The 12,163-nt window shown below is 36.1% G+C and overlaps 1 protein-coding gene across 1 annotated transcript; it reads left to right on the forward strand.

The window, feature by feature from the left end:
- The first annotated feature begins 6,165 nt into the window (after positions 1-6,165).
- On the forward strand, positions 6,166-7,483 carry LOC115511989 (nucleophosmin-like). Its single transcript, XM_032592357.1, has one exon. The coding sequence runs from the start codon at positions 6,266-6,268 to the stop codon at positions 7,148-7,150; it is 885 nt and encodes a 294-aa protein (XP_032448248.1). The 5' UTR covers positions 6,166-6,265; the 3' UTR covers positions 7,151-7,483.
- The last annotated feature ends 4,680 nt before the right edge of the window (positions 7,484-12,163 follow it).

The raw sequence follows: 12,163 nt of genomic DNA on the forward strand, positions 1-12,163 counted from the left end.
ATTCATTTATTTAGCTTGAATAAAACCAAAGTAAATTATGGTATCAGTTCTTGAGATTGGGTGAGAAATAGAGATGTAGCATATCATAGGTATTCAGAGGTACAGTTTTAGACATTTTTATTTTGTACTGTTTATTTGCAAGGGTAATCAACAAATGACAATTCCCTGGAAACCTGTACCAAAAGACATGTCAGTACCACAATTCTTTGTTTATTCAAATTTTCATAGTGATGACTCAGGACCTTGAGGAAAAAAATACAAGTTTTACACAAAGTATTTTATTTGGTATGATTGTCTTCTTCATTTCACAGACTCCTTTTAATTGAATGCTTTTCTCAGGTGTATTTTCCTTTGAAAATATTTGTGTGAAGTAGGCCATGTAAGTACCAGAACTTCCAACTCAGAAATAGGAAGCAAAAATAATTTTGCATGTAACTCAGGCTACTTTGAAAATCAAAATGATCAAATGTGTATTTTAGTCTGGTTTTTTTTTGCTATGCTAATTTAATTTATTATCATCATATTATAGTTCAATAGCATAATTAAAACATCAAATGTGGAACCCATAGTCCAAAGAATATTCAATATTTTATGTAGAAAACAATGCCAGATCCCCAGCGTCCGTATCTACTTCTCTTCTAAGGTATCCGTGGGCTCTGCTCAGGAGTCAGCCTACGTCAAGAATCATGACTGATCTCATCCATTTAAATTTATGCTAGTATCTCTTGTAACTGGAGAGGAAGTGGTGTGGGATTGGGGTATGGGGATTGTTAACAGAACACAATAAAACTTAAGGAGAGTAATTATCAAGGTGGCAGCTTCCTGCTCTTTGCTAGGTTTAGATTCCTTAGAGAAGTTTCTTTGGCTCCGTCAGTTCATAATTTATCCTGGGGGATATATGGCCTCTGGAATGGAGGCAGAGAACATGGTATATAACTCTAATTTTTGGACTTTTGAGATAGCACCCAATTTTTTATCTTTATTCCATAGTTGTGCCTCGTGCCATTCATCAAATACAAATCTTGGGTGATTCTTGGGTTTGAGGGTAAAAATCATCAAGCTCTTGGTTGTCATTACCTTTGGGTAGGTACTTGATATTTTGTGTCTTTTGTTGGCTAGTTCTTCATATACTTTTATCTTTATGAAATTAGTTACATACCTTGGCTGTAGTTAACTTTCTTTCAGTTTTATTTTCCACATATAATTTTAAAACCATGTTTTATATACTTGGCATTTTGATGTGATTTTAGGAGGAAGAAAATATTTTAAAAATCCTTAGTTTCAAACTGAATCTTTAATCAGTGCTCATTAAATGCTATTAAATGCCTATTAAATGCTATTTATGAAGTATTTAGTGGGTTGGCAAAAAGCTAACATAAAACACTAAGTGGAAAGCTCTTTCTTAGAGATTCTCGAAATAGTAATGTTCAGATTATCTTAATAGTGTAATTTAATCATGTATTATAGGTAAGAAACCATGGAAGATCATGTAATAAATCATTAATAGGATTGTATCTGTTTTACTGATTTCAGTTTGGTCCTTACCACTAACAGTCACCAGATATAGGACTAATACTTCACATGCTGATAAAGTTGAATAGTTTACCTACAGATTAAGGAGGAAAAGCCACTTGGTTATCTTAAAAAGATTAAAAAAATATATAATGGGATAGGTTTATATGGAATATGACTTGGAAGTACCTTGAACACTTTCACAGAAATCCTTGTCTTAGTGATTTTAGTCTTTGTGTCTCTGCTGACATACCCTGTTTTCAGTGATTTTTTCTTTAATTTTTCAGAATATTTACAATATCTGCCTTAAACTGATTGCCAACTGAATGTAACATAACATATAGGCTATCTTGGGTTTGGTTTCTATAAACTGTACTTGCATGGATTATATGTCACATTTCCTGTTTCTTCACAATTGTAACATTTTTTAACTGTTTACTCATTACTCTTTGAAAAGATTTAGACCTTTTGAATTCTATGATATTTTTGTGAATTGGTTTGATCTTTTTTCCAGATTGATTGAGGTATATAGACAAATAAATTGGTAATATATTTAAAGTATACAATGTGATGATTTGATACAGTGTATACAGTGTTAAAGGATTCCCACAATCAAGTTAATTAACACATCCATCACTTCATGTGGTTATCTTTTTTAAAATTTTTCAAATTTTTGTAAGAACACTTAAAGATATACTCTCTTGGCAAATTCCAGTTATTTAGTGCAGTATTATCATAGTTATCATGCTATACTTTAGATCCTCAGGATTTATTCATCTTACAACTGAAAGTTTCTACCTTTCTATCAACTTCTTTCCTCCACACCTCTGCCCCTCAGCCCCTGGCAACCACAAGACCCCAAGTGCCATTATATACTCTATTTATATGAATTCAACTTCCTTCTTCTTCTTTTTTTTTTAAGATTACACATTTAAGTGATACCATGCAGTATTTTTCTCTTTCTCTCTCTCTCTCTCTGATTTATTTCACTTAACATGATGTCCTCTAGTTTCATCTGTGTTGTCACAACTGGCAGAATTTCCTTTTTTTAAGGCTGATTATTCTATTGTATATATACAATGGAATTATTTATTTCTGTAAATAATTCACTTTTATTTCTGAAAACCATGTTAAATAATTGAAAATACTTCATTTTTTTCACAGTTCATTTCTCTTTTATAAGAGGTATCTTATTTCAGGCACAGCACATTTTCTTTATCCATGCATCTGTTGATGGACACTAACATTATGGAAAACAGTATGGAGGATCCTGTTAAAAATAGAACTACTGTATGATCCAGCAACCTCACTTCCAGATCTACATCCAAGGGAAGTAAAATCACCATCTTAAAGAGATATTTGTATTTCTATGTTCATTGCAACATTATTCACAATGGCCAAGATGTAGTTTGATGTTTTTGTCATAGATTTCAATTTAGTTACTGGTTATTCATTCTGAGCTTGTGTAGTTTTGAATGTATGATGCTATAAACATATGGAAAGCCTAATATTTCTCCAAGCAATTACAAGTTGGCAGGGCCCTACATCTAAACTGTTTCCTTTAAAATTCTTTTCAAGGCATAATTCCAGATTTTGTTAGGGCGAGACTACTGTGTAACTTAACTCTGTCGTGTTCCTTATCCAAAGTTAAGGCCTTTCTGTGTCTAAACTTAAGACCTTGAGCTTTGAAGTTGTAAAAATGTAGACTCTGAATTCTCCTGGGGCTGGATCTCCAACTTCCCCCAGAATTGCTCAACAACTAGTTTCCCTCTTCTGTCAACTCACCTGGTCTCTGACAAGTTTCAGGACGCTCTGCTGGGCCTAAGCAGTCAATCCCTCATTTGGAAAACAGAGGGAACCCGTGAGCATAATTTATTTTTTGAATGTCAAAGTTCCACATATATCAGTTGTTTTACCTCTCCTGAAAACTTTCCTCTGCTCCCTCAGCTCACTGAGAACACCATACTGTGCTGGGACTCCAGCTTGCTGTATGCCACAGTTGGGGAAAGTCCCCCAGTCAGGGTAGTAAATCCAATATGGGGCTCACCTTGCAGGTATCCTTGTTCTTAGGTATCGAACACTTAAACACATTTCCTTATAGATTTTTCCAAGTTTTGCATAGATTTACAACATGAGTGCTCTTTCTGTACAAGGTGTATAAGTTGGAACAGATTTTCTCTTGGGAAAAAATCGAGAAGTGGTGTGTAAAATATCATAGGTTTTTATTTCCATAAATAATTCACTTTTATTTCTGGAATATCATGTTAAACAATTGAAAATACTTCATTTTTTTTTCACAATGCATTTTTCTTTTATAAGAGGCATCTTACTTCAGGCACAGTTTTGTTTCTTGTATGCTGATTTACGTAGGTACCAAAAGAAGTCTGGGTTGTTTATCATGGATCTATAAGTTGTCTACACCTAACCTCTGATATTTGCTTCCAAATCTTCATAAGAATTTGGGAAATTCTTCTCAAGTCCTTTGACTCTTGACTGCCATTTTAGATAAGGGCACATCACCATAAACCAATTAGAAACTGAGCTGATTCAAAACTGAAATTCACTTTTTGTAAAGGTTAGTGTACTTCTGTTTCACCTTGTACCTCAGATGTATCCTGTCACAGATTCCAAGCACAAATCTTACTAATTTCCTTCTAACTTACCATTTTACTTTATTCTAACTTTTGTAACACTATGAACATGCCTCCTTAGGATTTCTGCTTTTTTCCTGGAGGTATTCAAAATCAGCAAGTGGTTTAAGGGTAAATGTAGCACAGATTGTCAGATTCAGGCCTTAAACCAAGATATTGACCCTTTGGTTATATCTTACTCAAAAAGAAAAAAAAAAAAAAAAAAAAAAAAAAAAACAAAAAACACAAAACTCTCCCGTGAACTGGAGTTTATAGACCATTCTTTTTTTTTTTTTTTTTTTTTTTTTTTTTATGAAATTTATTGACAAATTGGTTTCCATACAACACCCAGTGCTCATCCCAAAAGGTGCCCTCCTCAATACCCATCACCCACCCTCCCCTCCCTCCCACCCCCCATCAACCCTCAGTTTGTTCTCAGTTTTTAACAGTCTCTTATGCTTTGGCTCTCTCCCACTCTAACCTCTTTTTTTTTTTTTTTCCTTCCCCTCCCCCATGGGTTCCTGTTAAGTTTCTCAGGATCCACATAAGAGTGAAACCATATTGTATCTGTCTTTCTCTGTATGGCTTATTTCACTTAGCATTACACTCTCCAGATCCTAGACCATTCTTTTTAATGCAAAACAAACTATCAGCTTTAAATATAGAAAGAATTTGTGTTTTCCATCACAACCCTAATAGAAAATATATTATCATGTATTAACAGAGACAATGTCAACCAGTATTACTTTTAAGTCAGTTCATAAACCTTTTTAGAATGCACAGAAATACTTTGTGATTCATTAAAAACTTGTGAATTTCCAGAACAGTGAACTAATATATCATTAAGGTGAACTAATATATCGTCATATCACATCTGTTTAAACTATTTTGATTATGTATACTTATTTGGAAATATCATGGATAAAGTCACAATAGTTATTTCCTTTATGTAACAGATTTTTTTAAGAGGAAAATTTAGAGATACTTAGATTAGGACATGGAAGGGTGCAGTCGCCATCATAGTAATTAGTTATATCTTTTTTGGTCCTTTTGTTCTTGCTTTTTAGCTTTAGGGAAAAAAAATTAAAAATCTGCTTTCAAAGCCTGACACAGAACAAAGCGGGGAAAATAGCTAATTTGAGTGGTTAGGTCTTTTAGTAATTGCTTGGACTTAAGACCTTTGAAACAGTGAAGAGCTAACAAATGGATGCCAGAAAATAAAATATTCATTTCAAAAAGACAAGAAGTTTTCAACTCTGGAAGACATTGAATATTGTAGGGCACCTGGCTGGCTCAGTTGGTAGAGCAAGTTAATCTGAGGTTATGAGTTCAAGCCCCATGTTGGATGTAGACATTACTTTAAAACAAAACCTTCAAAAAAGCAATAAAAATAAGTAATAGTATACCAGGGTGTAGTTATTTGCCTGGATTCTAAGAAAACTACATACCAATATTTTTGTTATAAATTCTAGACCACTATGATTAGGAAAGGAGATTTTGTGGAACAAATATCAGTTGTGTGGCAAGATAATGCAAAAAGTTTCCTAGAATATAGGTACTGCTAAATTTCCTAAGATAATGTTTCTCTGAAAGATTATGTTTCTCTAAGTATGTCTTTAGTTTGCATTAAGTCTGCATGGTAGTTTCTTTTCTGTGGGCATTATGTGTTTGCCTAACTGCAGCAATTGTTTACAGCGTATGAGAAGCCATGCTCCTCGCATTCATAAAAGCCAAGTAGCCATTTTCTCTATCTCATTATGATAGAAAGAATATAAGAAAGTAGAGAACAGGCTCGGCTGTCTTAGCTCCATACAGATAGTACTGTTAATGTCTTATATTAATTATTAATTACATAAGATTGAATAATTCAGATCTTGAGAAGTAAAACCGAAGTTGGATTCTGCTGAGACTGTTTTCGGGCTTTTTGGCAAGACTAGCCTGAGTCTTGGTGGCAGGGGAGTGCTCCCGATTATTAATCATCCTGGTGGAGGGATGAGTCCATGAGTGGAAAGAAAAGCAAACACAGTCCCTGGTGTGATTCCGTCCTGCGCGGCTGTTCTGTGGAACAGTAGTCGTTTCTCTCCGTCCGCCTTCTCTCCCACCTAAGTGCGTGCCACCACCTCATGGAAGATTCGATGGACATGGACATGAGCCCCCTGAGGCCCCAGAACTATCTTTTCGGTTGTGAACTAAAGGCTGACAAAGATTATCACTTTAAAGTGGATAATGATGAAAACGAGCACCAGTTATCTTTAAGAACGGTCAGTTTAGGAGCTGGTGCAAAGGATGAATTGCACATTGTTGAAGCAGAGGCAATGAATTATGAAGGCAGTCCAATTAAAGTCACACTGGCAACTTTGAAAATGTCTGTACAGCCAACGGTTTCCCTTGGGGGCTTTGAAATAACACCACCTGTGGTCTTACGGTTGAAATGCGGTTCAGGGCCTGTGCATATTAGTGGACAGCACTTAGTAGCTGTGGAGGAAGATGCAGAGTCAGAAGATGAAGAGGAAGAGGATGTGAAACTCCTTAGTATATCTGGAAAGCGTTCTGCCCCTGGAAGTGGTAGCAAGGTTCCACAGAAAAAAGTAAAACTTGCTGCCGATGAAGATGATGATGAAGATGACGATGATGACGATGATGATGAAGATGATGATGATGATGATTTTGATGATGAGGAAGCTGAAGAAAAGGCTCCAGTAAAGAAATCTATACGAGATACTCCAGCCAAAAATGCACAAAAATCTAACCAGAATGGAAAAGACTCAAAACCATCAACACCAAGATCAAAAGGTCAAGAATCTTTCAAAAAACAGGAAAAGACTCCCAAAACACCGAAAGGACCTAGTTCTGTAGAAGACATTAAAGCAAAAATGCAAGCAAGTATAGAAAAAGGTGGTTCTATTCCCAAAGTGGAAGCCAAGTTCATCAATTATGTGAAGAATTGCTTCCGGATGACTGACCAAGAGGCTATTCAAGATCTCTGGCAGTGGAGGAAGTCTCTTTAAGAAAATAGTTTAAACAGTTTGTTAAAATTTTCCGTCTTATTTCATTTCTGTAACAGTTGATATCTGGCTATCCTTTTTATAATGCAGAGTGAGAACTTTCCCTACCGTGTCTGATAAATGTTGTCCAGGTTCCATTGCCAAGAATGTGTTGTCCAAAATGCCTGTTTAGTTTTTAAAGATGGAGCTCCACCCTTTGCTTGGTTTTAAGTATGTATGGAATGTTATGATAGGACATAGTAGTAGTGGTGGTCAGACAAATGGAAATGGTGGGGAGACAAAAATATACATGTGAAATAAACTCAGTATTTTAATAAAGTAAAAAAAAAAAAAAAAGCAAACACAAGTATATTTTATTAGGAATGATAAGGAAATTGTTTTATTATACATTAAGTCATTCAAATAGCTCTTGTAAAAATTTACAGAACAATCTATGAGCCAAAAATGTAAGGAGTTAGATCTAATATGTGCATGAAGCTAAATAGCCCAATTATTTATTATTTAGAGTATTTCTGGGACTAGTTACAGATTGAAACTTTAAGGTTTAATGGAGTACCAAAGAAGAAAAAATAATACCTACTTTATCCCCAAGGTTGGAACAAAAAGCAAGGTATGGCACTATATTCAGAATGTTGCAGGGAAAATGATGTAACCTCATTACTACTAACTCCGATTACAGATGTAACTTTAGGTGGATTGTTAATGGGATCAATACTACAGAGCTTTTGATTTGAATGGGCTTATTTACTTAGCCACTTGCACAGCTACTTTACTCTGAGGTCAGAGAGTCAGAATGCAGCCCTATGATGAGAAACAAATAAAAAAAGAAAGCAAACCCCAGAGGGGTTTCACTTTGGCTTCTCACATAATTGTGGCAGCAGGAAGAGCAAATTGGTCTGATAATCCCCACATATACCCCAAAAGGAAAGTTCTAAGATTCTTTCCATAGCAAAAAACATGTGAACAAGGGAACAACAACTAGGTATCTCCTGCCAAAGAAAGTGTTTTGTAGGTGAGGTGTTTAGGCAAAAGGTAAATGATTACTCATTTCAGATCAATGGTGGTTATTGGGAGTATGCTCATAGCTGAATTTTAGAAAGGTAACACAGTATTTAGCTATGGGGTTTATTTCTTGTTTATTAACTGTTAGGAAGGAAGTTGGCCGAGCAGCTTATATTTCAGTTTCAAGTGAATAAAGTATTGGAGAAAAGAAGTATGAGTACAGTGGTGGATGTTTCCAGGCTTCCTGTTCCTGTTCATCAATACCTAAAAACCTGGTGGTGGGAATGGGATGAATGATGATCATTGACCAAAGCGCACTTATCAAATTAAAATGTAGATGCCACACTCTTCCAAGATTCTGGCAAGACCATGACATACTTTTAAAATTAATCCTGTCACAGATAACTTCCTTTTTAGTTCAACTGTCAAGAAAAGGTATAACTTTCCAAATCATCTTCTATTAGCTGGACTTGATACCATGTTTTTATTGTTTTCCTCTGGATTTTAAGGTCTGAAAAGAGTAAAGGTCTACATATCATCAAACTCTCCTTCTATCACTTCTTTCTTTTTTCCTAGGTGAAATCTGGATTTCTGAAAAGGCCATATTTCTTTCTCTCTCTCTCTTTTTTTTAATTTTATTTTTTATTTTTTAAAATTTACATCCAAATTAGTTAGCATATAGTGAAACAATGATTTTGGGAGTAGATTCCTTAATGCCCCTTGCCCATTTAGCCCATCCTCCCTCCCGCAACCCCTCCAGCAACACTCAGTTTGTTCTCCATATTTATGAGTCTCTTCTGTTTTGTCCCCCTCCTTGTTTTTATATTATTTTTGTATCCCTTCACTTATGTTCATCTGTTTTGTCCTCATATGAGTGAAGTCCTATGATTTTTGTCTTTCTCTGACTGACTAATTTCACTTAGCATAATACCCTCCAGTTCCATCCATGTAGTTGCAAATAGCAAGATTTCATTCTTTTTGATTGGTGAGTAATACTCCATTGTATATACATACCACTTTTTTTTATCCATTCATCCATTGATGGACATTTGGGCTTTTTCTGTACTTTGGCTACTGTTGACAGTGCTGCTGTAAACATGGGGGTGCATGTGTCCCTTTGAAACAGCACACCTGTATCCCTTGGATAAATGCCTAGTAGTGCAATTACTGGGTCATAGGGTAGTTCTATTTTTAGTTTTTTGAGAAACCTCCATACTGTTTTCCAGAGTGGCTGCACCAGCTTGCATTCCCACCAACAATGCAAAAGAGATCCTCTTTCTCCGCATCCTCACCAACATCTGTTGTTGCCTGAGTTGTTAATGTTAGCCATTCTGACAGGTGTAAGGTGGTATCTCACTGTGATTTTGATTTGTATTTCCCTAATGATGAGTGATGTGGAGCATTTTTTCATGTGTTGGTTGGCCATCTGGATGTCTTCCTTGGAGAAGTGTCTATTCATGTCTTTTGCCCATTTCTTCACTGGATTACTTGTTTTTTTGGGTGTTGAGTTTGATAAGTTCTTTGTAGATTTTAGATACTAACCCTTTATCTGATATGTCATTTGCAAATATCTTCTCCCATTCTGTCAGTTGCCTTTTAGTTTTGCTGATTGTTTCATTGGCTGTGCAGAAGCTTTTTATTTTGATGAGGTCCCAATAGTTCATTTTTGCTTTTGTTTTCCTTGCCTCCAGAGACGTGTTGAGTAAGAAGTTGCTGCGGCCAAGGTCAAAGAGTTTTTTTGCCTGCTTTCTCCTCAAGGATTTTGATGGCTTCCTGTCTTACATGGAGGTCTTTCATCCACTTGGAGTTTATTTTTGTGTATGGTGTTAGAAAGTATTCCAGGTTCATTCTTCTGCATGTCGCTGTCCAGTTTTCCCAGCACCACTTGCTGAAGAGACTGTTTTTATTCCATTGGATATTCTTTCCTGCTTTGTCAAAGATTAGTTGGCCATACGTTTGTGAGTCCATTTCTGGGTTCTCTATTCTGTTCCATTGATCTGAGTGTCTGTTGTTGTGCCAGTACCATAGTGTCTTGATGATTACAGCTTTGTAGTATAGCTTGAAGTCTGGGATTGTGATGCCTCCTGCTTTGGCTATTCAGCGTCTTTTCTGGTTCGTACAACTTTTAGGATTATTTGTTCTAGCTCTGTGAAGAATGCTGGTGTTACTTTGATAGGGATTGCGTTGAATATGTAGATTGCTTTGGGTAGTATCGACAATATTTGTTTTTCCCATCCAGGAGTATGGAATCTTTTCCCATTTCTTTGTGTCTTCTTCAATTTCTTTCATAAGCTTTCTATACTTTTCAGTGTATAGATTTTTCACCTTTTTCATTAGATTTAGTCCTAGGTATTTTATGGTTTTTGGTGCAACTGTAAATGGGATTGATTCCTTGATTTCTCTTTCTGTCGCTTCATTGTTGGTGTGTAGGAATGCAACCGATTTCTGTTCATTGATTTTATATCCTGCGACTTTGCTGAATTCATGAATCAGTTCTAGCAGTTTTTTGGTGGAATCTTTTGGGTTTTCCACGTAGAGTATCATGTCATCTGTGAAGAGTGAAAGTTTGACCTCCTCCTGGCCAATTTGGATGCCTTTTATTTCTTTGTGTTGTCTGATTGCAGAGGCTAAGACTTCCAATATTATGTTGAATAACAGTGGTGAGAGTGGACATCCCTGTCTTGTTCCTGGCCTTCAGGGGAAAGCTGTCAGTTTTTCCCCATTGAGGATGATATTAGCATTGGGTCGTTCATATATGGCTTTTATGATCTCGAGGTATGCTCCTTCTATCCCTACTTTCTTGAGGGTTTTTATCAAGAAAGGTTCTGTATTTTGTCAAATGCTTTCTCTACATCTATTGAGAGTATCCTATGGTTCTTGTCCTTTCTTTTATTGATGTGATGAATCACGTTAATTGTTTTGTGGATATTGAACCAGCCCTGCATCCCAGGTATAAATCCCACTCGGTTGTGGTGAATAATTTTTTTAATGTATTGTTGGATCCAGTGGCTACTATCTTGTTGAGGATTTTTGCATCCATGTTCATCAGGGAAATTGGTCTATAGTTCTCCTTTTTATTGGGCTTTCTGTCTGTTTTTTTTTTTTAATTTTTTTTAACGTTTATTTATTTTTGAGACAGAGACAGAGCATGAACGGGGGAGGGTCAGAGAGAGGGAGACACAGAATCTGAAACAGGCTCCAGGCTCTGAGCTGTCAGCACAGAGCCTGATGCGGGGCTCGAACTCACGGACCATTAGATCATGACCTGAGCCGAAGTCGGAAGCTTAACCGACTGAGGCACCCAGGCGCCCCTCTGTCTGGTTTTTTGAATCAAGGTAATGCTGGCTTCATGGAAAGAGTTTGGAAGTTTTCCTTCCATTTCTATTTTTTGGAACAGATTCAAGAGAATAGGTGCTAACTCTTCCTTAAATGTTTGGTAGAATTCCCCTGGAAAGCCATCTGGCCCTGGACTCTTGTTTTTTGGCAGGTTTTTGATTACTAATTCGATTTCCTTACTGGTTATGGGTCTGTTCAAATTTTCTGTTTCTTCCTGTTTCAGTTTTGGTAGTGTATATATTACTAGGAATTTGTCCATTTCTTCCATATTGCCCATTTTACTGGCATATAATTGCTTAAAATATTCTCTTGTTATTGTTTTTATTTCTGTTGTGTTGGTTGTGATCTCTCCTCTTTCATTCTTGATTTTATTTATTTGGGTCCTTTCCTTTTTCTTTTGGATCAAACTGGCTAGTGATTTCTCAATTTTGTTAATTCTTTCAAAGAACCAGCTTCTGGTTTCATTGATCTGTTCTACTGTGTTTTTGGTTTTGATGGCATTGTTATATGGTCTAATCTTTATTATTTCCTGTCTTCTGCTAGTTTTGGGTTTTATTTGCTGTTCTTTTTCCAGATCCATAAGGCATAAGGTTAGGTTGTGTATCTGAGATCTTTCTTCCTTCTGTAGGAAGGTCTGGATTGCTATGCACTTTCCTCTTAGGACCGCCTTTGCTGCAT

The sequence above is a fragment of the Lynx canadensis genome, chromosome A1 (genome assembly GCF_007474595.2).
Source record: "Lynx canadensis isolate LIC74 chromosome A1, mLynCan4.pri.v2, whole genome shotgun sequence".
NCBI classification, from domain to species: Eukaryota; Metazoa; Chordata; class Mammalia; order Carnivora; family Felidae; genus Lynx; species Lynx canadensis.